Raw genomic sequence first — 27434 nt, 5'->3', positions numbered from 1 at the left:
TTACGTAATTTAGGGAGCACTCGGATCTCGAGCAAACTCGCCTGTGTTGAAGCGGGATGTGCTGAGACAGAGCGGCATCCCAGTCTACCAATCAGACGCCAGGGAATTTGCCGTCTCGCTCGCTGATTGGTCGGGAGGCGGATAACGTGGGTGACGCTTAGGTTGCTCGCGCTCTCCCTCTCTGGCAGGGAGTTTTTTACGTTCATGGTTTCACGGGGGTAGTTGTAGTCTTCATGCCGGAGGGTGAAACTGTCCTGGAAAAAAAGCTATCGGGATTGTTTTAGGCTTTTGCAGCGGGAGTTTGGGAGAAAACTACCTTGGGTAGTAGGAGATTTACTTGTGTTTCTCTTGGATAGTGGTCTAAAGTTGTCACCATGCCGGTTTTCCACACGAAAACGATAGAAAGTATCCTGGAGCCAGTGGCTCAGCAGATATCCCATCTGGTGATAATGCACGAAGAAGGTGAAGTTGACGGGAAAGCTATTCCAGATCTGACGGCGCCGGTGGCTGCCGTGCAGGCGGCTGTTAGCAACCTTGTCCGGGTGAGTAACAAAAATTGTGCCCGGTAAAGTCTGCCTGAACTCGTCGGGTGTTGTAGGCTACCTGTCGCTCTTTGTCCCACACCGTCCACTCTCGAAATAACTTACTTAAACGTTGACCCACAACGAATGTAGCTAGCTTAGCCTCGTGCGTTGAATATTAAAGAATATTAATGCACGCTATCAAAGTTTTTTCTGAAGTTGTTTGACTCGGGGCAAAGGGCATCGACGCCCTTTTCCCCTTGAAAATTTGCCCTGCCTCCCCTGTCGCTGACTGCCATATCTTGACGTAGGCACTGCTGCTAGTATGCATGAGCCAGGTAGTGGAGCAGGCTGCTGTCAGTTTCTTATCCAGGAAGCAGGGCTGCATAACTGGGGCATAAGTTGATAATGTGGTTCAGGTGTTCATGCTATTTTCTGTGACGAGTCAGATTAAGAATCTCACCTGTATAACTTCCCCCATCACATACTGTGATTTTATACCTGTCAACAAAAATGATGATGGCATGTTGATAGCTTTAATAGCAGAGGTCTGTAAATCCAAAGAATCTGACCGGTCAAAATGAACAACCAATCACTTGTTTTGTAACCTACGGCCTAGAGATCCCAGAACCACAAAATTTAACCAAAATTGTTTTTGAAAGAACCTGCCAACTAACAAACAAGTAAAGTGATCTAGAAATATAACATTTCCAGGTACACGTACAGTAGCTTCATTTTAACTCACGTCTGACGTACTATGTCATGTGCTCATACATTCCTCATATCTCGTTGGGGGTCATGATGTTTTTCAACCCCCACAGAGCAATTAAAATGTCTTTGGGGCTATTAATTATGCATTTCCAGACAAGGCTTTGGAAAGCCGTACATTATGTTTACCTCTTGACCAGATGCAGCTGTGGTTTTCAAGTCTTTTTAGAATCAAAAACTAAACCACTAACCACAATGGTGTTCCTCAGAGCTACATCGCAACTGTCATGGCAGCAAGTGAGGAAATGACTGTTCTGTTTCTGCAAGTTTTGGCCTCAGACACGCACCGATTCGTGGGAAGTTTCTTTGGAAGGAAAGAAGGAGCTATGTGGGGGCTGTCAGATATTGTGGCTTGTGAAGAGAGGAAGAGATAGAGACTCATTTTAAGGCATGCTTGGTTCCTCCCTGAGTGGTGCTCTCTCTGTCAGCCTGGTCAAGCACAGACCCCCCGGCAGTTGCTGGGTGATAAATTTGGACAATTGCTCTGGTGTCAGCAAAAGAATTCTTTGTATAGAAGGATTGCCTACGATTGGCCTGCAGTTTATTTAGTCGGGTTTATGGTCCATAACCATTTCAAGCTAGTTGACTTGGTTCTACGCCTTTATTTTTCCTCAGCGCCTGCTCTCAAACTATAGGTCTGTACCCCATTGTGTGCACAATTGTCTACACCCACTTCCTTCCCCTGAGGGTCATTATAAAGAAGTGTTTAAATGGTGTGTTACTTTATGTTTATCTTTGACATCATATGTTGACAGAAGACCCTCTATCAAATCATACCTTGGAAAACAGTTCTTGGTTACTCAGTAAAACTTTTGACATGATCCAATCGCAGTAGTTCCTTACCCACTTGCGTTTTTGGTTTTGTAATCAAAACTGTAACTACCAAGGGTGACATGATCTGCATGTAAACTCAGGCTTGTTAAAGAGTCATTGAAGATGTTTGTGCTAGTCTGTAATTTAAAGGAATTATGATGATAAGGAAACTTAGACAAACCACTTGTAATTTTAGATGCATGCTGCTTACATCTAAAGTTAAAGTGTTCGTTGAAAATAACAAGGTTGAAAACTTCATCAAACATTGCAATAGTGCTAATGGTTCCCTGAAGAGATATTTTTAATATCAACAATGATTTGAAAGGTGTTGCTTGCAATAATGAACCAATAGAGAAATAACAGCAGCTCTGCTGTCTACAAAGTTTTATAGTCTTCATCAGATTGACTCATGAGTCCTAATGAATGCTAATGTTGCTTGGTGTCTGCTAGTTGGGTAAGACAAATGATAGCTAATACATATAATGTTAGAAACACAATAATATGTTGGATGTCTGTCAGCTTGTTTTAATTTTCATTCCTCTCCCCCAAGTGGCTAGAACATCAATGGATGCAGCTTTAGATATTGAAACATTACATTGTTCCACATGAATGCAGCACTTGCCAGCATTTCCTCACATGTGAAATTTCCTATGCAATCTCAGCTCGCTTGGGGCGAAATGATCCAGGCTCTCTGGATATTCTGAATTGTGATCAGATGTTTCCAACAGTGGCATGAATGAATGGATAGGCCTGTAATTATTTCCAGTTGCTGTAGCAACATAACAACATGGACAGTGTTATGATTTCATTGAAGTTAAGGATCAGATGTAATTTCTTATGGTCTCAACCCCACCAGGCCTGTGAGTCATACATTGCAGAGCTCAAATGAGAGAATAAACACACTGTGTGGTACTTACCTCTTTGTTACCGATAGCAATGAATATTTTCAAAAAACTGTTGTTTTTCACCTTTTTACTGTGAAGGTGTTGCCATTTTGCTCATGCAAGTTTTCATAATTTTAATTGATATCATTTTCAGTATTTGCAGCTGTTGTAAATCACCCAGTTTAAATCTGGCCTCAGACCCAAGGGGTTAGTCATTTATCCCTGATTTCCCCCTCCTGACAATCAGAGGAGAAATCTGGTCTGGGACACTGGTCGGTACCGATGATCAGCCCAGATTATCTGGAAACGCGATTTTACAGATCCAGTCTTAAACCTCCTGACCTGCTTCCAGAGTCATGTGGGCTGCTCCGATAATTTCAAACATTATTAATATTTAGAGGTTAAAATCTTGTTCTGTCATGTTGCCAGGCAACGGTAAACATTTTTACCCTTGAGGCTAATGTTAGCTAGCATATTGAAGTAGACAGATATTAAAACTGACAGTTAAAATCTTACCTCCCCTCCACTTCTCGCTGAAGAATAGACAACCAGTGTCGACCGTGTTTTTTCCAAGCATTTTCTCATCCAGACTCATTTAGCCTTCTGCTTTTGTTTTTTTTTTCTCACTTCATTTCTAGAGCAAGTTGTCGCAACGCACTTTGTTTTCATCTGCTTCCCCTTGAGATCGCTTGAGAGAGATCGCATGAGGTGGTGCATTGCTCCCTCTGGCACGATGATCTTCACATTATCCTCTAGTGTGTGATGCACCCTTATTTTTAAATTGTGTAGTGTGTGCATGTTTGAGATTAGAGAGTAGAACATCTGTGAAATTTCTCCTTATGACGCAACCTGATTTCAAAATCGGTTAGGATTGTGACACCTGTAGTCTGAGCCTGGCTTTATTGAGTCTGTTAGACAAAGTAAACATCTAAGTGGAGAGCTTATTACTGTCAGGGAAAGGATCATCCATGGAAGGGAAAGGGAGGAGGCCGTCCAATTGCATTTCTTCAGACAGCCTCAGGCCGGGGCTGTGTCAAAGAAAAGCCATTTACCTCATTGTGTGCATTACCTAGAAGACCACGTTGTGCAGACTGCCTCCTATCTGAATTATTTCCTTTGAGCCAGAAGCTTAAACACAGTTTATCAAGATGGGTTTTGGATGACAAATGATTGTTCATTTCAAATGACATATTGGGATGGTTGTGTCAGGTTACTTTATATTGCCAGACAAAGAAAAAGGAAGGTGAACATTAAGGATGCTCTTGGATGCTTAAGTCTGTCTGAGACAATCTGGTGCACTCACTGTGATAAATGCCTAGACATTTAAATGATTAATTTGAAAGGGCCTAATCTTATTATTCCAGATGCATGGAGATGAAAGTACAGCCCTTGTAACCCTGCAACCATAGCATGACCACAAACCGTTGTGAGTCAAATATGCCCGGTCTAACAGAGACCCCTTCACTAGTGCTCAGCATCTCTAACTTCAGTGTTCTCTGATTGAGACAATGAGCCAGACCTCAATTAAAGATGAATGTGAGGAACGTGAAGAATTCCCAGCGAGCAGGAATGCGTCCCTGCTCGGAGGGGGGTTGAGCTGATCCTTTGAATGAACAAGTTTCCTGAAAAATTGAGTACGTTTATTGACCAACAAAGCTCCCCAGAGAAAAGCTTGTGTTCACACTACCGTTCATGTCAGCTTTATCTTTGTCTGTGATATCTCCTTGACTCACAATGCAGCTTGAAGATGGTGACTGTTGTTACCAGCAGGATGTGGCTCACCATAGTCAATGGACATGTGATAATGGTGGTGCCTTTGGTGAACATGATGTGTTCAGTTTGTGTGCAATCAGCAACACTTGTGCCTATTGCACAAACGGCTTGTGCAACAAAAACTTAAAGTAAGAGAACCAACTCCAGTGTTTGGTCTGTAATTATATGCAGCTGATGTTTGGGATTAGTTTAGTTTTGTATCTGTCAGGTTTAAGTTTCAAGTTGATGATGTGGTGCTAGAAAGTGTTTGAATCGCAATGAAACCATTACATCCAAAGCATTCAATTATATTTGCTGTTCACATCACAGCTAAATGATGTAGAAATATATTGATTCTGAGAGTTTAGATATTTTCCTGCAGGGGTAATTGGAAGAAGAACATGATTCGCTGTGTCACTGGTCTGTGAAGTATAACAGGCCCTTTTTATTTCAGGCCTGTTGTACTTCATTATTTTTATGGCTCCCTTTTATAGGCCTTGGATAAAGAAAAGAATGCTTGTGATGTACCTAGAACAGATAAAGTTGTAAGCGTTAGTCTACATGTTTGCATAGATCACAAGGCTTTCACGACTTGTAGAGCTGCTCCAGTGTGCAGATCATTTCATGTCTGTACAGTTGAATTCAAATAAAAAAAAAGCTTCTTCTTTCATCTTCTGCAATGTTGCTGAGGTTACCAAATACCACTGTGCTTCTGCAACAGCACCAAAGAAATGTTAGTACTTGAAGTTTGACTCAACGGTGGTCTTTGAGCTGTGAGTTGTATGAAAAATATGACTTCATACATTTCACTTGTTCAACAGGAAACTTCAGCAGCACATATGGAAGTGTTGTTAGTCTTCAGCTTCTTAAACTTTGAGAGAGACACAACAGATGTAACACAAGGACGTTTCTAAATACTAAGCTATGGCTAGATCAGTATTTGATGAGCTCTTTAACAGTCATTTCAAGTACATACTTCTTCAATCATTCACAGATGGGAAACAAATGTGTTCATTAACTAAAGTGCTTAAAGGCATGCAAAAGAAAACGCTTCCTATTACCTTGTACACTTGCTTCCTGCAATTTGTCAAGGTAAATCATTTCATGCTGCTCACCATTCGATTCTGTCATTCTGGTTATAATACAAGGATCACAGTCTGAAATGTTTGCTTGGTGAAAAGAGAGCTTCACAGAAATGCTTTGTTGTGTTATGGATTCATACTGGACCTGTAGTCTATTTTTTGTCATGGGTCAGATGAAAATTTGTCTGGATAGGAGGACATGGAGGAGCGTTGAATAGATGAGGAAATGCAGGAAGCCAAGTCAGGAAGACCCGGCAGCTGTCGGCTCCACTCAGGAGCAGGAGTGAGAGCCCAGTGAAGGGAAACCCCTCTCCTTTGGCAATGACATGTTTATGGCTGCAGACCATGACAGAGGATACATTCCTGTAGGGTTGTCACTTTTTCCAAAATAATCAAGTTTGAATGATTGAGAACAAATGCTTACTCCCAAGTAGCCTGTTCTGTATTTAATGAAATGTTTCCTTTATCTAATGCTTCATGTGGAATAAGAAAAGTTGCTAGTGCATAATTCATACTTCAAGTATACTAATTCCCCTGCCAGCTTCTTCAATGTAATTATCGAGACAGGTTTTCAGAGAGTTTATATCTTTTCCCAACTGAGCTACAACATATTGGACCTCACATAGCAGCTGCACATTTTTGTCTCCTAGCTTTGATTTTTTTTTTTTTTACAGGAAACAGGCCAATATTGTTTGTATCATGTGTGCCTCATTAGAAAGTGGCAGTACTGAATCATAAGTTGCAGTAAGCAGGTTGGCAAAAATCTATCATGTTGGTATTCTGGTTTGTTTACTACCCTTATCCATAATTATCCCACCTATGCAGTAAAACCCAAAATAATACTTAGACGAATTCCTTCTCAGACTTTTGCAAGTGTACTGAGTAAACGGTGAACAGCCCCTGCAGGGATACAAAGAAAACTAATTTGATCATTTACATTTATTGACCACGATCTTTCTTTATAAAGCAAACCATCAATGTTTCCCATGTTTCAGCGATGGTTTTAATATTCCAAATTCAATGTGGTAGTCCTGCAATGCACTGAAAGATTAAAGATCCATTAGAGAGCAACAAATAGGTTTATGATCCATTGAAACCTGATTTGATGCCTGAGTGTGATGTCCCTTCCTCCCCGACCCTCAGTAGATGCAATAAAAGTAATCTCTTGTTATCTCTGTTCTTTTAGCAATCCTTGTTCTGAAGGAAATCTGACAGCTCGTCCATGACGAGCCTTGTATCGACTGAGTCTTCTTTTTAAGAGGGGGATTCAAGCTGATGGGTGCCCCTCCCCAGTAACACTGCACAAGCTGCTAAGCTCCTGTAACATGAGATAGATGGTTGTGATATATTCTCTCTGGCTGCAGGACCTGTTTTGCTACAGCCGAGGAGGCCATTTGATTTGTGACTTTCATCGCCTTGGACACCCCATGTGCAGCTACTTCCTGAACCAAATTATAAACCATGTTTGACACTGCTTGACAGATGGATGATGAAGGCGTTGACCTTCAGGGCAACCTCTCTGCTGACCCTCTGAGTCATTATTAGTCAAAAGTCATTTGATATCTCAGAACGCAGCACTTGCTGATGCTGAGACTATTGATCAAGAGAAGTTAATGGATTGCTGCGCCATCAATTTGTGGGAGCATGTCTCATCAGATTGCAGTACAAAGTCACATCCACACAAGTGGGGGTCGGTGTGTGAGTTCTACAGGAACTAATCCCCTGCAGCATAACACACTTTATTTGTAGCAGAGCATTGCTAAGGGCAGCGGTTAAAGTGTTCGCCAGAATTTTGCCATCATAGATCTTAGTGGTCACCATGACTAACACAGCATTGTGCTAAAACTACCCAACATGTGAAAGGCAGGCTGTGTCTTGGCAGCCTTGAGGCTTTCAGAGTGGCCTTTCTTCTCCCAGCAGAGCGATGGGCTGCTGTCAACAAAGCCGAGTCTGTTCTAAAGGAGCAGCCACTTTATCGAGCTACTTCACAACACAGGGTTTCCACACAGCGCTCTTGGATGGTAAAAGGGAGTGTCAGTGTTTCCACTCCAGACACAAATGCTAAATGAGACTATCAGCGTGGTACGTGACAGCCTGGAAGAAGATGACACTGAATCAGTGAAAGATTTTAAAAAGAAGGTGGAAGTGAACAACTGCCCTATTTTAAAGTGGCCTGCTAGAATCTATTCAAGGAACAGGATATGTGTGTAGTGGTTTGGCCCGTGGTTCTCGACTCAGTTTAAGAATGAGCTGACACTGGGTGACCTCATGTCATCTGTTCCTCTCCCCCATGTTTCCTGTCTTCACTATCAATTATCAAATGTAGGCAAAATGGCAATAAATAATACCTTTCATTTCATAATTGATACGTTGAATGAGAGGAAAGTAATTGACAAGAATTTTCATAATTAATAGTTAATTCAGTGTTGGTCAGACAAAACATGGACTTTGAGAACTATAGATGGATGCTTTCACTACCTTTTAAGATACCATGTAGTAAACTATTAACAACCGATGAATCAGTAGTTCAATTAATCTCCAGTTGCAGCACTAATGTCAAGCTTGGCCAGTGTTGTTATCATGAGAATGTGATCTAAAATTTACACAGAGGCTCAAAATAGCAGAGGAGGCCAGGCATCATGAACTGCTTGACAACAACAGTCATAAACTTGGGTCACAGCTCTATTTCTGCAGCGAATTGTTTGGATCGCTGTTCGGCTGCTGACTGTTTTTGAACTTCAGACAGCAGGAAATGGCTCCACGGGGAGAAGGAAAAGGAAGACAGCGGCGGCCTGGTGAATACAGTACAAAAAGCCTCAGCATTTGGTTTCAGACACTCCTGCATGAAGCTTTGAGGAGAATATGACTTAGCACTCGTTAAACTCGTTAAAATGTGCGCTCAGATTTTGGCCTTCACATTTTTGGCCCATGCTGTAGTCAGGCTTCTCTTGTTTATTCAGTTTAGGTCATGTCTAAACTTGACTTGATCTCATATAAATGTTAGTGTTATGTTAACAATCCTGCTCTGAGATTGCTCAAGCAAGTTTTTCAGTCAGAACTGCAGTTCAGTATCTTATTTTGTGGCTGCAGATTGATATTTTCATAATCAATGAATCTGAAAAAAACGATATATATTTATTTATGTAGCAAATTATGTTATCGATAAAATGTCAAAAATATGACAATATCAAAAGCTGTCAAAGTCCAGAAAAATTACATACCTTGTTTGACATCAAATTAATCCTCGCATGAAACAGACCATAACCAGCAAATGTTTACTTTGACTTGAGTGTTTAACTGGTTACCAAAATTATTTAAATGCTGTGTTCACAAGGTTGTAAGGTCTTTGTGTTACTTCCTCCCCCATCACTTATGGTCACCTCTCTGTCAGTGCCCTATATCCCTGGTCTGTAGCCCTGCTGCCCTTTAGTTGAACAGGACAGAACAGCCTTAGTTGTGCTGTTGGCTTTTGTTCAGAGCCACTCACTGGTGGAATGTCAGGGTGGTATATGTACGCTGCCACTTCGCTCTGAGATGGACAGCCTCTGCTTAGCTCCAGTTTAAGTTTGGCACAACCTTTGGCCCTAATTTATGACCCCTCCGTTACTCCGAGTCCCTCTGGTCCAGTGAAAAGAGAGTGTGGAGATGGATGTGTGCTCTGCTCCATTGCAGCCTCCACGTCAACCACCTGGAATGGCCCTGCTATTGCCTGTAGTTGGACACGTTGACGAGCTCTGTGGGAGTGCTCACCACAGCATCAAGACTTCCCCAAATTTCCAAAATAGAAGCATAGTTTTTTTCTGTAGTTTCCACAGTAGGGCTGCTTGATTATGTTTTGATTAATCAAGTAATTGTTAAAATATGTAAATAGTGCCTGAAACTCTGACCAAAACACAAAGATATTACATTTCCAATGATGTAAATGACTCAAACTTGTTAGATAAATGACGTCATCTGTTATAAAAATAGTTGTTTCAGCAGTCATTTCTACCATGTATAGTTGCCTAAAGTGGATATCAGCTAAGCCTTGGCTATCTTACAGCCAGTCACTGAGCAAGTTTGGACAGCCAAGTTCAGCACGGTGAAACATGTTGAAAATCTTATATATTGCTAAATTATGTGTCTGGCAGTAAGGTTATCCCTCATGTAGTTCATGTTTGTTATAGCAATAATGTGAATGGTAGAAGAAAAGGTTTAACATCTCCCTGCTGGGCCGGGGTGCAGCTCATTTAACCCAGTCAGTGTGATCCGTGTCCCGGTATAAACGTGTGTGTTCTCTCACCCGTGGCAGCTCGACGTGGATGAGTTGTGTCTCCCTACAGAGCTGAGGTCATGACGGGGGAGGTGAGTCATTTTGGCATTTGAGGGAGAGGAGGCGTTCAGCTGCTTTACACATTATAACTGCTCGGGCCTGGCATCCCCCCAGCAGCTGCCTTGTTGAAATAATGGTTCGCATGTAACCGGACATCATTCTGGAAAACTGCATGATTGAAGACAAAACTCCCTTAGGGGGAAAGTTGTGGTAACAGAGTTTTCACTCATGCACATGACATGCTATTGATGTATAAAATGCATGCTCAAGTTGCGTAAAAGCTTGGGAATTGAAAGTTACTAGGGCAGCACAACTGTGCCATGTCGTCTGAAACTTAGTGCGAGAGCTTGAAGTGTTGAGTGATACAAAATCCTCATGACGGATGAACTAGTCATCAGGGCTGAGCCTGGGGTGAGGAGGGGAGGGTGTTTCCTCTCTCCAGTGGGGACCGTGTGACCACCCTCTGTGCCGCCTTTACCACTCTCTAAATATGATTAAGTAGCTGACTGGCTCGGCATTGATAAAGAAATAAAAAGTAGTATCTTCCAATAAAAATTATAAGAAGAAATGGATCAAGTAGGAAGTCCAGAACTCAACTGAATCCAGTCATTTCTATATTACTACACCACAGAGTGCATTGTCACGTTCGTTTCATGGCCACTTATCAAAGGAAAAAGGAGAAGCTTATTTAAAAGTTTGTTTATGGTCAAATTAGCCCAAGACTAAATCAGAATTGGAAGATCAAGTGTGAAACCTTAGTGCAGTTTTTCTGTAGTTACTGCAGTTCAACCGTGTGCACTGATACAGAACAGTGGTTATACTGTTGTGTCTGAACTATATTTGAGTTGTAACCGCCACTGCTTAACCACCTTGGAACTGGTATTCCCTGTAGTGATATTATACAGTAATCCTCAACATTTTTCTTCAGAGCTGTCAGCAGATAATGCTCCGATGAGGCATCCAAAGAAATTAAACTTGAATGACAAATGTCAGTATGTTTGACACGAATAAAAGCCTTTGTTTCTGGGTTGGATTACTTTCTGTAGCACATATGTCAAACTGATTCCATAAAGGGCCGTGTGGCTGCAGGTTTTAGTTCCAACCACCAGGCTAACCAATCAACATCAAGGAATCACTTAGTTATCAGCTGAAGACTGAGATCAGCTGATTAATTGATTCCAGCCTGGTGTGCTCCTCCTTGGTTGGAATGAAAACCTGCAGACACACGGCCCTTTATGGAATCAGTTTGACATGCCTGCTCTGTAGTTTCCTCCTCCAGTCCTCCCACAGCTTTAAATTGTGACTGTGTTGACTCCGTCAGGGGCCGATGACCTGCACTGGGTTTCTTCTACCTTTGCCCAGTGCATGCTGTGACAGCGTCCAGCCCACTGTGGCCAACATTGTATTTAAATTTGTTGGCAGAATTATGACATTACATGAGCAACATAATAAGATTTAGGTTCCAGATCAACCAGTATCATCTTTGATATGTTAAACCTCCTCTTTATTTCCTTGAAATGTCTTTTTCTATGAACTCATCGTCGATTTATTTTTACTCACAAAGAATCTGTGTTTTCCAGGTGGGGAAGGAGACTGTACAAACTACAGAGGACCAGATCATGAAAAGGGACATGCCACCAGCTTTTATCAAGTAAGCAAGGGAGGATCTCTTTGCAGACCTCAATTTCATACAGTGACAAACCTCTCAAATGCTTTTAGATGAAATACTTTTCTCTCTACAGTATGTGGAACCCACTAGCCTCTCTTTGGCTCTCTTTCTCTCTATCTGTTGCAGTAATGGCTGGTTGTGCCCACACAAAGGTCAGATATGGCATTTTAAGTGCCTCAAAATCTTGCCCTGGTGTAACATAAATACTTTTTTGCACACTGAGGAGTTCCTTTACCCTAAAGGACAAGGGCCGCAAACTCATACATGTCCTCATGCATCAGAGCCACGTGCTGCTGCTTCTGCTGCTTTTGTTTTATTTTAAACATAAAACACAGAACAGTTTTTATATTGATGTGGAAAAGGAGCAATGTATTTAAATTAAATTATTTAAACAATGTATTTGTTTTCCTGACTCACTCCATATCAGCTAAATCATTAACCTGTGCCCAGCTGCCGTCCGTTCGTGTCACAGTCTTTCACCGATCCTTATAACATGAGAGACTATAGTCAAGAGAGGGAGAGGCGAGACCTGGGGCCCCCCAAGGTCAGGGATGAAACACATTGGCAGGCACAGGTCACCGGGCTCAACACATTTGGCGCCTCGAAGTCACATCGTCACCCTGTCGTCATCCATCAGCACATGTGCTGGAATGCGTCTCCTTCGCTAAATATAGTGTCTGTCGGGGCTCGGTTAATGCATGGCTGTTTGTCACTAGTGCACGCTGAAGGACACTGCTGGCTGGTTCTGCAAAGAGACACACACACACACACACACACACACACTCATGTCAGCATCGATGTCATGCACATACATTAGCCTTTATCCTGCAGGAGACTTGCTTCTCCACAAGAATGGAGACTGAGCTCCTCTTATTTGGCCCCCTTGCAATGCATAAAAATGATAAGAAGGATCCCTCGTCACCAGAGCAACATTTGGAAAGTATACTGTGGGAACGAGAACATGTGGCGGTCCTTGGCTTGTTGCCTGTTTCTATGTGCTATAAGGCTGTTGTGATACTACGGCGGTGGCATGTATGACACTGAGTCAAAGGACTGAGCCTGCAGTTTTTGCTGCTCTGCCTTTCACTGAGTGCATCACACCCAGGAAGCGACTATCAATCATGTACATTTCTGTGGAAATGGTTTAAATTAGGCTGGAGCCAGCCAGAGTGCTGATGTCCAAAATCCAAATGCAAAAATGTTTTTTTTATATACTTGTGCTGCAGATGTGCATTAAGTCAAAGTTAGGCAATTTTATTAATCAAGCCAAATCAGAAATTTACCTCAAAGGGCTTTACAATCTGTACACCACGACACTCTCTATCCTTAATACCTCAACCACGAGAACAGTTAAAAGTGTGCTTCATTTTGAACCAACTTCCCTCCCCTATAGCCCACTTAATCAAGAATTCCCATAAAATAAATTAATAGCCTTAATAGCCTTTTGGAAAAAAAAACAACTCCAACAACCTTAGCTTCAGTTTGTCCCAGTAGATTTCTTCTGGAGCTTTCAGTTCACAAAAAGCAACTGAAATCCAACTACTATTTCCATTCATTAGGATGTTTTCTATGGTCTCTCTTCAGGGCAGTAACAGTACCACAACACATTCAGTTGTTGTGTTTTCATGCTTCAGTAATTCCCAAGATAAATTTGTTAATTGTAAGAAAAATGCCAAAAGATTGGGTTAAAGTAATGAAAAAGTTCGATTTTACTCATTTTAATGTCATCATTTTGATTCTATAAAATTATGTCTCCACAATTTGCTCACTAAAGAACATAGTTTGGTTAAGACAGATAATAACTAGTGTCTTGGTGCATGCTGAGCTGTAGCTTGTTTGGAACAGGATTGGTTTGCACACAAGCTGCGTATCGCACACACACATTTTGCATTACAGGAAGGAAGTGGATGACAATAGCATTAGGATGAGTAAGATAACAGTAAGCACATGATATTTGACGTCACTGTAAATGGTGTGAAGTTTTGCTTGCAGATTTTTCAGTTCACATTTCTGTCAAGCTGAAATATATTCAGCTCGCGTGGTTATTTGTGATTATGCTCAGCATCAGTTACACTCAAAGCTAATCAGGTTAAGTAATTTCAATCCTTAAATTCCTATATAAATAAATGTTTGAAGAATTATAGTTTTAGACTTTGTAGGTTTAGACCCCTTCTTAACTCCCAATTCAATCCCTGTATGATGATATCAGAAGTATTTCATCTTGGATTTAGACTCCACCAGCTTTTACACTAGTATTTGCCTTAACTATGGTGGAAAGTATATAAGAAGAGGAAATGAAAGTCATGCTTAGACAGCAGCTACTGGATGTTATTGCTAGCTGTGTCCCAAAGCTTCCATCTGTTTTTGCTGTAGGCAATTTGCTGTTTCCATGCGTAATGTCCATCTGGCTTCTTAAGGGCTTTGTATCATCAGCATGAGGAGTTTTTTTTTTTTTTTTTTTTTTAAATGGTCTTCACATCAGTCATCTTCTGCTTTCCACAGAGTGGAGAATGCATGCACAAAGCTGGTGCAGGCTGCCTCCATGCTGAAAGCCGATCCATACTCTGTTCCCGCTCGAGATTACCTCATCGATGGCTCCCGGGGCATCCTCTCTGGGACCTCTGACCTCCTCCTGACCTTTGATGAGGCCGAGGTATACAGTCTGTCATATTTTATGCATTTGAAATATGTGTTAACCAGCAGAAGTTTGCTGAACAATGTGGTCAGAATGCAGATTTGGTTACAGGAAAGAAATATTGATGAGATGACACTGCTATTTATCTTCAGTTTTAGAGGTTTAGTGTATTCCAGCACGCCTCCTCCATGTAGTGAATTTCTACATTCTGCAGTGTGTGGTTGCGCCTCTAACTTCAGAAACATGTGAATTTAATAATGATTTATTGAGACCACCGAGGGATTGATTTCTTTGCCTTTTGTGCACTGGACTTCTCCCAGTGCATTATTAAAGCACTGATGCAAAATGGTGTGCCCTTATATGTGCTTACATTTATCTTTTCACCTGGACTGGCCCATTATTAACAGACGAAGTTAAAGATTACCGGAAATGTGCCAGTATTACATCACTTCTCCTGCACTTGGCTGGTTATAAGCATAAAATGAAAGCAGGAAGCAGAATTTGTGATAAGCTGATGACCGCAGTGCAACCAGATACAAAAATGGCATGACAGGAATTACCACGCCTGCATGAAAGTCAGCTGCACCACCAGGGAGCCAGATATGTACTGAACCGGGCTGCCAGAGTAACATAAAGAGCCTGAGCAGTGAATATTTTTTACATTTATTTTGTATGTTTGATCTTAATTTTGAAGTTTAATAAAAATGTTCTTTGACTAAAACTTGTTTGTTAAAAACAGAAATATCAGCTGATATGTTGTTACTAGAGTTTTATTATTAGTAAAAATGATAACCTCAAAAATCCACCACTGATCAGACTGTAAAGGATACTGTTTATCTGTATTTGTACCATTTACCAACATTACTTACGTAAACTGACTTGAACTAAACACCAGAAGGTAACAGAAGGAGAGAAGTGGGCATAATTAATACCTTGTAACTGAATTAAAGGCAGAACCATTGATTTTTATTGAGCAGAAGCTGAGCTGAAAGTGTCTTTTTAAAGGAAACTTGAGCATGGCAGAGTCCCGCTGTCACAGGCTCTGCTGGTACAAGGATAGTATCCATTCCTGCTTTCGCCTTGGGCACTGTAATGCTTATAAAAGAAGACAGAAGTAGATAAATATACCACACATATCTGTGGACCTCTCCATGTTTCTCCTTCCCTTCCTAAATCTTGATCCAGGCAGGAGTATCATCTATCAGGCCCATCTCTCCTTTCCTCTCAGGGATGGAGAGTAGAATAAAAAATGTTGCACATCAGCTATCTGGGAGCAGACATCAGGCGTCCCAGCGCTGTCTGTCTGCAGCAGTCAGCAGGACTCATCGGTCAGTGGTGCCATCGTGTTTTCCAATGCAGCCCAGCCAGGGCTCTGTATAGTGGATTGGTGACTCCAGCAGTCCACATAAAGATGGAGTGAGGCAGGACAAAGAGGCTGGAATGTCAGTAGGCAGCATTATCAGAGTGTAATTAGAGAGAATGTGAATGGGAAGAGGGGGGCTGTGTTTGCATAATCACTTCTCTCTGGGAATGCGACATTGTTTTTCAAGTATCTTTTGTTGTTGTTTTATCCTCTCATTACCATTAGGTCCGCAAAATAATCCGGGTCTGCAAAGGCATCCTGGAGTACCTGACAGTGGCAGAAGTGGTGGAGTCCATGGGGGACTTGGTCACGTACACAAAGAACCTGGGACCGGGTCAGTGCTGATACAGTAGTGGCAAGATTACTTTGCTTAAGTCTTGACAGTATCTCAGAGATTTGCTATGTTATCTTACATAAGTGTTTGTTTCAGTGGTGAAAATAGTACTCAAATTCTAGATTAAGTAAAATCAATAATTAAGTAAGTAAGTAAGACCTGAATTTAAAGTTTTACTTCACATTTTTTGAAGGTGCATACATAAAATGTAAAGTAAAGCCTAAAATTAACATAAACCTGTCTTTAGAAGTGTCCCTGTCACATTGTTGAATTATTTGCAGTATCCATCAATAATCCCTCCAATCTCCAATTTCAAGGGGTTTTATGTTTTCCGATTAGTTTAGGGATTACATGCTCCTCCACATGATGATTAAATTCTTTAAAGCTCTTTAGAGAAAGTCCAAAATTACCATCAGGCTAAAACAAGTCTGTTTTTCAGAGTTCATGAAAGGTTTATATTTTAGAGATAAAAGAGTTTTTACTTTGCTAGAATCATCATATTTCATGATCTTTTCTCTTGCTGAATGTATAATCTTAACCCCAGCTGTGTATGTATTTCCCTCAGAAATGTCTTTAAGATGCTCAAGTACCATTACCTTGAAATTACACTTAAAGGATCGTATTTGAGTGAATGTACTTAGTTCTTTTCCCCCCTCTGGATCGTTGCCTGTGTCCAGGGATGACAAAGATGGCAAAGATGATAGATGAGCGACAGCAGGAGCTGACACACCAGGAGCACCGCGTGATGTTGGTCAACTCCATGAACACAGTGAAAGAGCTGCTGCCCATCCTCATCTCAGGTGACCACACACTTACTTCATGAAGAGGGAATTCCTACACAATGTTTATTCCATTTTTTTTCTTTGCAAAGTAAATTCACTGGCCCACACAATGTATTGTCGGTCAGTATTTTGAGTTTAAATATTGTGTCGTTTATTGTCTTTTGTATTTCAGGCATCAAAATCTTTGTGACAACCAAGACATCTGGCAGCCAGGGTGTGGAGGAGGCCTTGAAGAACCGTAACTTCACCTTTGAGAAGATGAGTGCCGAGATCAACGAGATCATCAGAGTGCTGCAGCTTACGTCCTGGGACGAGGATGCGTGGGCCAACAAGGTACGTACGACGAAGCACATGCCTGCGGTCGTCGACGTCACATGCACACACTGTTTTTAGAAATATACACGAGGAAGAGACTGCTTTGCTTTTTGTGTGTTTACTTTGTTTCTGTGCATTCTTCGTGGATCACAGCTGGAAGCAGTGTCTGTATGAGCAACAATTGAATTTTGTCAGGTACCCACTGTGCTCTCACACACTTCCAGAATGCCTTTGGCAGGAGGCTGCAAACTGGAGAGATTAAGTGATGTTATTATTCGGTGTATTTCGTTTTAGTGTCTTAACAAGGCATGCACTTTGCTTCATCAGGATGACCTTTTTTCAATACTTTAGCTGTTAACTATAAAAGTAGGAATGCTTTAACTTTCTCTGTGCTTCTTTGTAGCTGGTTAGTCTTTTGGGTTCTTTTAGGTTTTACCTGCTCTGCAAGTTCTGCTTCTTTCCTGTCCCAACACACTCTCTAAATGGCTGTTTCCTGTGCCACTTTTCTTCTTTTGTTGACACTTTGTCTTGTTGCTCTCAGCTGGTACGTCCAGTTCAATATTTGTATTTATGTCGTTCTTCCTTTCTTTTTACCATTTCTTTCCCCCTTCACCCCCTGTAGAAGGTAAGCCTTGACTCTCTCGGCCCTTGGTTGTGCAGCAGCATGTCTGACGGATGTGTGTGCTGTCTGCTTTGTGGTGCCATTGTGTGCTTATCAGTAGTGAGGCAGTCATGAGGTTACACTAGCGACTATTAATAGAGTAAATTAGGCAGTTTGGATATTTTTGTACTGCTAATGGAATGGTGTTTATTGAAGTGTTGAACAGGTTGAATTACTGTAATGTTGATTTCTGCAGTATTTTTTCACCTCTTTTTGGATTTGTTTTGCTCCATAACATGAAATTATATCAACATCTATGTGCCCTTCTCCTATGTCATTTAAATCCCTATATACATGTCCTCAGCCTGTCAGATTATTGATTGACCTGACTTGTGCAGTATTGATTTGGATGTCTTTAATGAGATTTCTCTCAGCAGTCACCTCTTTGCCATGATGATTAGTTCTTTCCTCATCTGCACTTGCATTAAATGGCCATAGAAGGTGGGCACATAGAAAAGCTGATATGGATTTTGTTTTATGAATGGCTAATTTTTAGTTTTCACCCAACAGGTGTGGCCTAGTTTGTTCCAGATCTAATTTCCATGAACAGTAAACGTGTTCTGTAACTTCACTTAATCCCTATTACTAATGCCATGAACCACACCTTGTCTAGTTTTTATACCATGTTGCATTTGATTATAGGCTGTAATGAATGTGTGTTTGCATTTGATATGAGTGCAAAGATCCTATATCTTTCAATCTTTCACTTCACACCACTGCCTTTTTCACTCTAATACACAGGTGGTTGCTAACAGAACAGCAGCTGCACAAGTGTGAACAGCACAGTTATACACCCACACAGCTCTGGTAACATCACTTCGCACCTTTGTACATTTTTTCCCCTCCCTTGTTCAGCTCCACACTCCCAGTTACGCAAACAAACAGGCTTGTTGTTCCCTTTCGTTTTGACAAAAGGATTATTGTGAAGGCTCAGACATATTTTGTGATGAATATTTTAAAAGGAGCCGCAGAGGTTTGTTCTTGTTCACTTTAATGCAGCCTTGCTGAACTCTGTGATGAAGATTCAAGCTGCATTATGAAGAATAGTCACTTGTGGTTTTCTTCTACTCTCTTACCATGAAAAATAAGCTCATTTAACCGCTCATTCATCCGCCCTGGTGTCCTGCTTTGCTCCATGTCCTACAGGACTCTGCTTTGTTTTGCAGACTCCGGCAATGAGTGGACTCATTGTCGAGTCAGCCACTGTTGGACCAATTGTTGTATTTCCATCCTCCCTGATTGAGATACAATGGAGAGTCGTTTGGCTTTTATAACATGACACGCTCATGATTGATGATGTAAAAGAATGACAGAAACAGCATGCACTACGTGGTTGTGCCTGACAGATGCTAGTGATGCTGCACATGAGCTTTGCTGTATGTTTCTTTTACTGGAATGACTAAACAGTGGAGTTTTATCATAACGATGACGAGAGCTTGGAACTTTTCTTGACCATGTCAGGAACTCGTACAGTCCAAGCTCAGTTTCAATGAGTCATGACCGAACTTCAGAATGAAATATGATTATATGACAACACATGTTAACCTCATTCACACAGAATATGGTATTTACAGGAATACGAAGTCCAGTGTCTCTAATAATAATGTCATGATTCGTAGAGAGAACATGTATACATGGAATGACAACATGAGCATTGATCGACTTCTTTGGTTTGCATTGATTCCCTTAGAAGTTATTTATTTATTCTGTCTTTCAAACCCAAAGGACACAGAGGCGATGAAGAGGGCTCTGGGGCTTATCGACTCAAAGATGGCCCAGGCTAAGAACTGGCTGAGGGATCCAAACGCTCAACCAGGTAATAAACATCCATGTCCTCTACCTTAAACTGTTCATTCTACCGTTAATCACCTCCTCAGACCCATAATCTAGTCGTTTCTTTGTGTCTGACTTTGTGCTCTGCTTCTAGGGGACGCAGGTGAGCAGGCCATCCGCCAGATCCTCGACGAAGCAGGGAAAGTCGGAGAACTGTGTGCTGGGAAGGAGCGCAGAGATATCCTGGGCACGGCCAAGACGCTGGGCCAGATGACTGACCAGGTGTCTGAGATGAGGGCCAGGTACACTACACACCAAAAAGCACAATGTTTCACAACTACATTACAGCAAGATAACTCCTTTCATATTTCATGGAGTCCATGTCTCTTTCATTATATAGTCTCATGTTTTCCTACTGTATGGTTCCTAGATTCCATAATCACATTTGCATTGGATATATTTATCGATTAATGCTTCTTTTAAACAGTATTCATCCTTTTAACGGTAGGCAGTGTAAGGCAGTAAGCATATTAGAGGGGATCACATTGTGTAAGAGTGGAAGTGATATGAAATCTGATTGTCACCAGGGACCCTGAGTCATGCTAGATTAAAAGCAGCTGTCTGGTATTAATCTATAATCTACTTTAACCCCTGGTTGAGTTACTCCTCTGAAAACTGAGAGTCTGGAAATAGAAACGTTCAATTTGGAAATATTATTCTTAAACAGAAGGACCATGAGACTTTGAGTAAACAAACAAAGAAGTGTGCATGTGTGGCCTTTATAGGCACAGCGTTGCTGCAGTTCACAGCATCCATGTGTTTTCCTTCTGTCCACCCCAGAGGTCAGGGCGCGTCCCCAGCTGCCATGCAGAAGGCACAGCAGGTTTCCCAGGGGCTTGACGTGCTAACCGGCAAGGTGGAAAATGCTGCTCGCAAGCTGGAGGCCATGACTAACTCCAAGCAGGCCATCGCCAAAAGGATTGATGCTGCACAGGCGAGTCATTAACCCTGTTTGACTTACAATACATGGAGTCCAGCCTCTAAAAGCAAGTATTTGATGGTGTCTTGTGCGTTTCCTGCACCTGCAGAACTGGCTGGCCGACCCTAACGGTGGCCCAGAGGGAGAAGAGAACATCAAGGCCCTGCTTACTGAGGCCAAAAAGATTGCAGACATGTGTGAGGACCCCAAAGAAAGAGATGACATCTTGCGCTCTATTGGAGAGATCGCTGCCATGACTGCCAAGCTGTCTGATCTCAGAAGACAGTAAGTTACTGGCTGGTGGAAGTATTGCATCATTTAAGGCTGGGTTTTTTTTTTTCTTGTCTGAGCCCAAGATTAACTTTCCCTTCTTCCTAACCCCACTGGTGTAAATCAAATTGCATCTGTTTACCACTGTTGCTGGGAACTGTTGGTGTTTTTACATATGCTGGGAAATTTGATACAGTCAGTCAGTGTTCAGTAATGATTATCAACTTAGGCTTGAAATCAGTGAGTATTTTATCTCTTTTGTTTTCCCTATAACAATTCTCCTCCAAAGATCTTGTCAAAACTTGCACGGAGTACAGGGAACATTTCATGCTGTAGTTTGACTGGAACCTTTATCATTCCACCTTGTACAAGCAGACTGGAGTAATAATGGTTTTTGTAGTACAGCAGGAATTGTAGAAAAAAACAACAACAAGAAACCACAGATTTTACCACATTTTTAGGTTAACTATTCAAGTTTTGGACTAAACTGACGAGGTCATAGTCAAACTGATTGATAGCTGTTTGTTTTTTAACTGCAGCTGGCCATTTACAGACTTCATTTCAGTCATATTTGTGTGATGAAACACCACCACAGACCTTTTTTTGCTGCTTTTATCTCCTTATAGGGGTAAAGGTGACACTCCTGAGGCCAGAGCTTTGGCTAAACAGATTGCAACAGCTCTGCAGAACCTGCAGTCCAAGACCAACAAAGCTGTGGCAAACAGCAGGCCTGCAAAGGCAGCTGTGCACTTGGAAGGAAAGATTGAACAGGCGCAGCGCTGGATTGACAATCCCACCATAGATGACAGCGGCGTGGGTGAGTCTGACTCCCATCCTCCCCAACTTCCTCGTCTATCTATCTTTCTCTCGCACTCTTTCACATTCTTTCCATTGCTCCTGTGGCTAAATCGCAGACCAGACACTTAGTGTACATGTGGCGTTCTACTGTATTCGACATTCCACAATGCTCTCCCAGCTCTGCAATTTGTTTCTGGTTTTGGCTTGTCTCCTCTCAAACCTGGACATCATCTTACATGTTTACAATAGAGCAGCAAGGCTTGCTGCTCTAAGAGTGATTGGTTCTCGCAATATAATGGGGGCAGTGCTTACTTCAAAGAAACAACATGAAATTATACAAGTCATTGGTTATTTCCCATCCAGTGTTGACACAAGCACCCTGTAAAACTAGCCAGCATTTTATGGGCAGCTATTTGCAGGAAGTTCAATGCTGGCATTAACAAGCTAATTTTACAGTTAAGTAGTGCTAAAACAAGTACAGTTTTCAGATTAGTATTTCATTTAAGTTATTCATCAAGCAAAAATGGCAACATTCTCTGGTTCCAGATTCTCAATTTTTTTTTTTTACTCCCTTCATCATAAATTGATCTTTGAGTCTATTGGGTGTACAAAATAAGCAATCTGAAAATGTCACAGTGGGAATTGTGATGCATTTTTCATAAGATTTTTGTAGACGATTGATTTAATAAAAATTAAGTAATATGACATAGTAATTTTAAAACTTAAAATAGTTTAGAAGTGATATAAAAGAAGAGGTTTATGTCCTGATTTTACAAAAAATTCCAGAAGCAGAGACTGAGTTGTCACTGTAGTACATAAGTTTGTTAGTGTTGATGCACCCAGAGGCAAAAAACAGAACGTTAATTAGCCGTTAACAAGCAGAATGTTGTTTTTATTTATATATTTGTCTCCGTCCTTGTGTGTTTAGGCCAAGCAGCCATCCGCGGCCTGGTGGCAGAGGGCCGCAGGCTGGCCAATGCTCTGCCGGGCCCCTACAGGCAGGAGATGCTGGGTAAGTGTGAGCAGGTGGAGCAGCTCATGGCCCAGCTGGCTGACCTGGCTGCCCGCGGTGAAGGGGACTCCCCTCAGGCACGTGCTGTGGCTCAGCAGCTCCAGGCGGCTTTGAAAGTAAGACTGCTCGCACTCATTATCATTCAGACCTGTAGCTTCACTGTGATAGATCAGGATTCATACACGTAGACAGATAAACACCACCCTCTGCTGGTTAAAAATGGTGGAAGACATACAAAAAGCTGTTACACCCAGTAGTGAATACAAAGTACAATAACAAAATGTAATTTCTCAATGATGAAAAGTGGCAGAATTGAAGGAAATGAAATTATAAGATTTTGAGAAATAATAGAAATGTCAGATCAATTCAATCCATTTCAGGGTTTCCATGCTTTCAGATGAGTTAAAAGATAACAAGCCACAGGCTGAGAAACTCTTTTAAACTGCATTTTGTAGAAGCCATACTTTTGTGTTGTTGTTGTGTTGTTCAAACTGAATATAAGGACTAGATCTGAAAGACAGGTAGCAACAGCAGCCATCAGATTAAATATAATGGAGTAAAAGGTGTAATATTTTCACTGAAATGTTGTGTATAAATTCTACAAAAATGAAAATTTATAAGCAAAACCTCAAAAATGTGCTTTCTTACAGTACTTACTTGCTTCCCATCCCCTGTTTGTTCTCCAGAGTGTATATACTCAGTGTTTCTATCAGTTTAGCTTTGAAACAGTTGCTAATCAATCAATATTTATTTTTTAATCAACAAAATCAGCAAGGTTTATTTGGACAAACCTGTTCTGATGTAAGATCTGTAATCTCAGCGAGCCACCCGAGTGTACTGACCGGTTGTCACATCTCTTTGTGCTCCTTCCAGGACCTGAAAGGGAAGATGCAAGAGGCGATGACTCAGGAGGTGTCCGACATCTTCAGTGACACCACCACCCCCATCAAGTTACTGGCAGTGGCTGCTACCGCCCCTCTGGACGCCCCCAACAGAGATGAGGTCAGCGATACAGTCACCCTGCTCCTCACTGTGATCTCACTGCAGCCAGCCTCCTTCAGTGGTGTAATATTTATTGGCAAGGTGCTGTATTATTTCTAACAAGCCTTTTGGATAATTGTTTTATTTGATGATGTGTAGGTCTTTGACGAAAGGGCTGCCAACTTTGAGAACCACGCCAATAAGCTTGGCACCACAGCAGAGAAGGCTGCTGCTGTCGGCACTGCCAACAAGAGCACGGTGGAGGGGATCCAGGCTGCCGTCAAGTCAACAAGAGACTTAACACCACAAGTATGTCACGGTTTAGTGTTTATATCTGTTTCCGTTTGTGTCTGCCCTCCACTCTGCTTCAGCAGTCACAGAACTTAAGTGTTTCTCGCTTCTTGAGCCAAGTCTGTAGCAGTTGTCATTGGGCTGACAATTAATGGCTCTGAATGTTTTTTTTTTCAGGTGGTGTCTGCAGCTCGTATTCTGCTGAGAAACCCTGGCAACCAAGCTGCGTATGAACATTTTGAAACCATGAAGAATCAATGGATTGACAATGTGGAGAAAATGACAGGTGACGTGCCTTATAATCCCTGATCGGAGCCCGTTCGTACACCCTAGTGTCATTTCCTATATTAACATGTTATGGATGCTTAGGTTTGGTGGACGAGGCCATCGATACCAAATCTCTGCTGGATGCCTCAGAGGAGGCCATCAAGAAGGACCTGGATAAGTGTCGTGTGGCCATGGCCAACCACCAGCCTCAGATGCTGGTTGCCGGTGCGACCAGCATCGCCCGCAGAGCCAACCGCATCCTCCTGGTGGCGAAGCGAGAGGTGGAGAACTCTGAGGATCCTAAATTCAGGGAGGTGGTGAAGGCTGCATCTGATGAACTGAGCCAGACAATTTCTCCTATGGTAATGGATGCTAAAGCTGTGGCTGGAAATATCCAGGATCCAAGTAAGCTGATGTTATGAACAGGTTTTAGGATTGTGTTTTATACGTATGTGGAACCTTCTGATCAGTGATGAATGTCTCTTTTTGTGATTACCAGGTCTTCAGAAGGGCTTTTTGGACTCAGGTTACAAGATTCTTGGTGCTGTGGCAAAGGTCAGGGAAGCATTCCAGCCCCAGGAGCCAGACTTCCCACCACCCCCGCCTGAACTGGATCAACTTAATGTGAGTCCTCAAATAAGCACAACTTGCTTTTCAATCTGCTTTGATTTAGTGATTGTTTAGCCATAATTACTTTAATGTATCCTCATAGCTTAATGATGAAGCAGCACCACCCAAACCTCCTCTTCCTGAGGGTGAGGTTCCTCCCCCCAGGCCTCCACCCCCAGAGGAGAAAGATGAGGAGTTCCCTGAACAGAAGGCTGGTGATATGGTCAACGAACCAATGATGGTGGCTGCTAGGCAGCTCCACGATGAAGCCCGCAAATGGTCCAGCAAAGTAAGGCAACACTGTAAACAGAGTAATGGACCTTTACTTTGAAATCCCATACTTTCAGATGATGTCAATCTGCCTGTCGTACCTCATAGGGAAATGACATCATTGGTGCTGCCAAACGAATGGCCTTGCTCATGGCTGAGATGTCACGTCTGGTGCGTGGAGGCAGCGGAAACAAGCGCGCCCTCATCCAGTGCGCCAAGGACATCGCTAAAGCTTCTGATGAAGTCACGCGGCTGGCCAAGGAAGTGGCAAAGCAGTGTACTGACAAGCGTATCCGGACCAACCTGCTGCAGGTCAGTTCAGTCGTCCTCACCAGAAGGTTCAGCTGTGGCTTTTTCAATGTGGAAAGACCCGACGTTTCAACCTCACCTGACTTTCTGACTTGCAGGTGTGCGAGCGTATTCCCACCATCAGCACTCAGCTCAAAATCCTGTCCACAGTCAAGGCCACCATGTTGGGTCGTACCAACATCAGTGAAGAGGAGTCAGAGCAGGTGAGCAGAGTCTTTCCATTATTTTCCTACAACAGCCTTTAAAAAAAGATAATTTCGGCCCTCTTATCACTGCATCTCTTTTAATTTCTCTTCCGACAGGCTACTGAGATGTTGGTCCACAATGCTCAGAACCTGATGCAGTCCGTGAAGGAGACAGTCAGGGAGGCCGAGGCAGCGTCCATTAAGATCCGAACAGATGCAGGCTTCACCCTCCACTGGGTCAGAAAGACCCCGTGGTACCAGTAAGAGAAGGGCCACTGTTCCTCTGCTTCATGCTGGTTCTATCCAGGAGGACATTGAATGGACAGATATATACACTTTATCAGAACCATGATATCAGTGCCCTTCCCCACAATATGGGCAAAGTTTCTCTAGTAGTCCCGTGTCCTGTCTGTAACAGTTGCTGTTCTGGTAGAGCGTAAACAATGGGACTATCAGTGCGAGTTATGGGTTCCCCTACTGGGAATATTTTTTTTCTCCTAAGAGTGTGTAAAACATTTGTTTTAAAGCTTATTTTGACAAATCCCGGGGTTATATATTGTTTTGATTAGAGGTTGGATTTCATATAATGCAAAGTTGTTTTTGGCCTCGTCTAGACACAAACCTTAAGTTAAATTTGAAAAACTAGATTTCCTGGAAACATTTTTATATCTTTGTACTGATAATTTTATTATCACTATCATTCATTTGCCTTTGCTTGGAGAAGCACATGAACTTGAGTTGTTGAGTACAGTATAGGCCTACGCTCAGCACACGCGACATGTATTCAGCGGTATTATGCCTGTTTACACTATATTATCACAAGTGAAAGAGAAACACTGTTATTTTACATACTGTAATGCAATTGTAGCAATCTTTATTTTCTTACGAGTTCTGCCAAAGACATTCTACCATGATCTCTGAAAACAGGTTTTCTTTGGTCCGTCATACACATTTTGAGTATTAAGGGCTAGTTTTTTAGACAAGCTAATTTAAAAACAAAGTAAAACTTCTACCAGCAGCAGGTAAAGATGAAAACTGCTTGTTAGCTTGCATTTGACTCTCACTGTTTAATGTTGCATTGAGATTACATGGAAGAAACAGGCTGGCGCTACAGTATGAGGCCAAATAGCCAAAAATTATTACCTTGATTTTCACTCAGCAAGCTAGCAGAGCTTAGTCTTATTCAGAGAGGCTCGTCTTGACTGCTGTTTTTTTTTTTGCTATGTTGCTGTTTTTCAAAGCACCACACACAGTTGTACGTCTCATGTCCTCTTGTGCACAATCATTTTTTGTGATGTATGAATTGCACGCCTCTCCTAGGTAGTCAAGGGAATGACCAGAGTTTAGAGATGAAGCACCGTGTCATCTGCAGCTGGTGAAATCGTCATTTTACACTAAACATAACTGGCCGCAGTTAGTGGCAACTGTAGTTGATATTTCGACATGTCTGAAGACCGTCGGTGTGAATGTGTCTTTTTAAGTATCTAATACCAACTGATGTGCCTTGAGAAAGAAACTTTATTTGCAATTGATACAGTTTTCGTTTCTTGATGTTTTGTATCATTTGTACAAGGTAAAATTATGTTGATTTGTTCAAAACACTTGTTGTACATGTTTCATCTATAAAGCTACATCCGCTTCGTGACTTTAACTTCAAGTAAGATGATGCTCTATGCAAACCCTGAAGAAGTTTGTCTAAAAAGATATCAAAATTATGCAACTTAGGTGGGTTTTAATAGGCCTGAACAAGATTTTGCTGAGGCATTGCTCACAATTTTGTAATAAAGCATTTTATAGCA

General features: G+C 41.8%; 1 protein-coding gene across 1 annotated transcript; it reads left to right on the top strand.

Moving 5' to 3' along the window:
• The first annotated feature begins 212 nt into the window (after positions 1–212).
• Positions 213–27434, top strand: LOC121624887 (vinculin). Its single transcript, XM_041962846.1, has 21 exons — positions 213–542; positions 11713–11783; positions 14304–14454; positions 16025–16133; positions 16811–16933; positions 17088–17248; positions 19617–19707; positions 19819–19966; positions 20505–20658; positions 20753–20928; positions 21540–21730; positions 22640–22839; positions 23597–23725; positions 23864–24013; positions 24173–24281; positions 24365–24667; positions 24762–24886; positions 24975–25160; positions 25250–25453; positions 25549–25653; positions 25753–27434. The coding sequence occupies exons 1-21, from the start codon at positions 375–377 to the stop codon at positions 25897–25899; spliced, it is 3201 nt and encodes a 1066-aa protein (XP_041818780.1). The 5' UTR covers positions 213–374; the 3' UTR covers positions 25900–27434.

The sequence above is a fragment of the Chelmon rostratus genome, chromosome 21 (assembly GCF_017976325.1).
Source record: "Chelmon rostratus isolate fCheRos1 chromosome 21, fCheRos1.pri, whole genome shotgun sequence".
Taxonomy (NCBI): Eukaryota; Metazoa; Chordata; class Actinopteri; order Chaetodontiformes; family Chaetodontidae; genus Chelmon; species Chelmon rostratus.
Note: the sequence above shows the minus strand (reverse complement) of the source record. Positions and strands in the feature narration are given on the sequence as shown.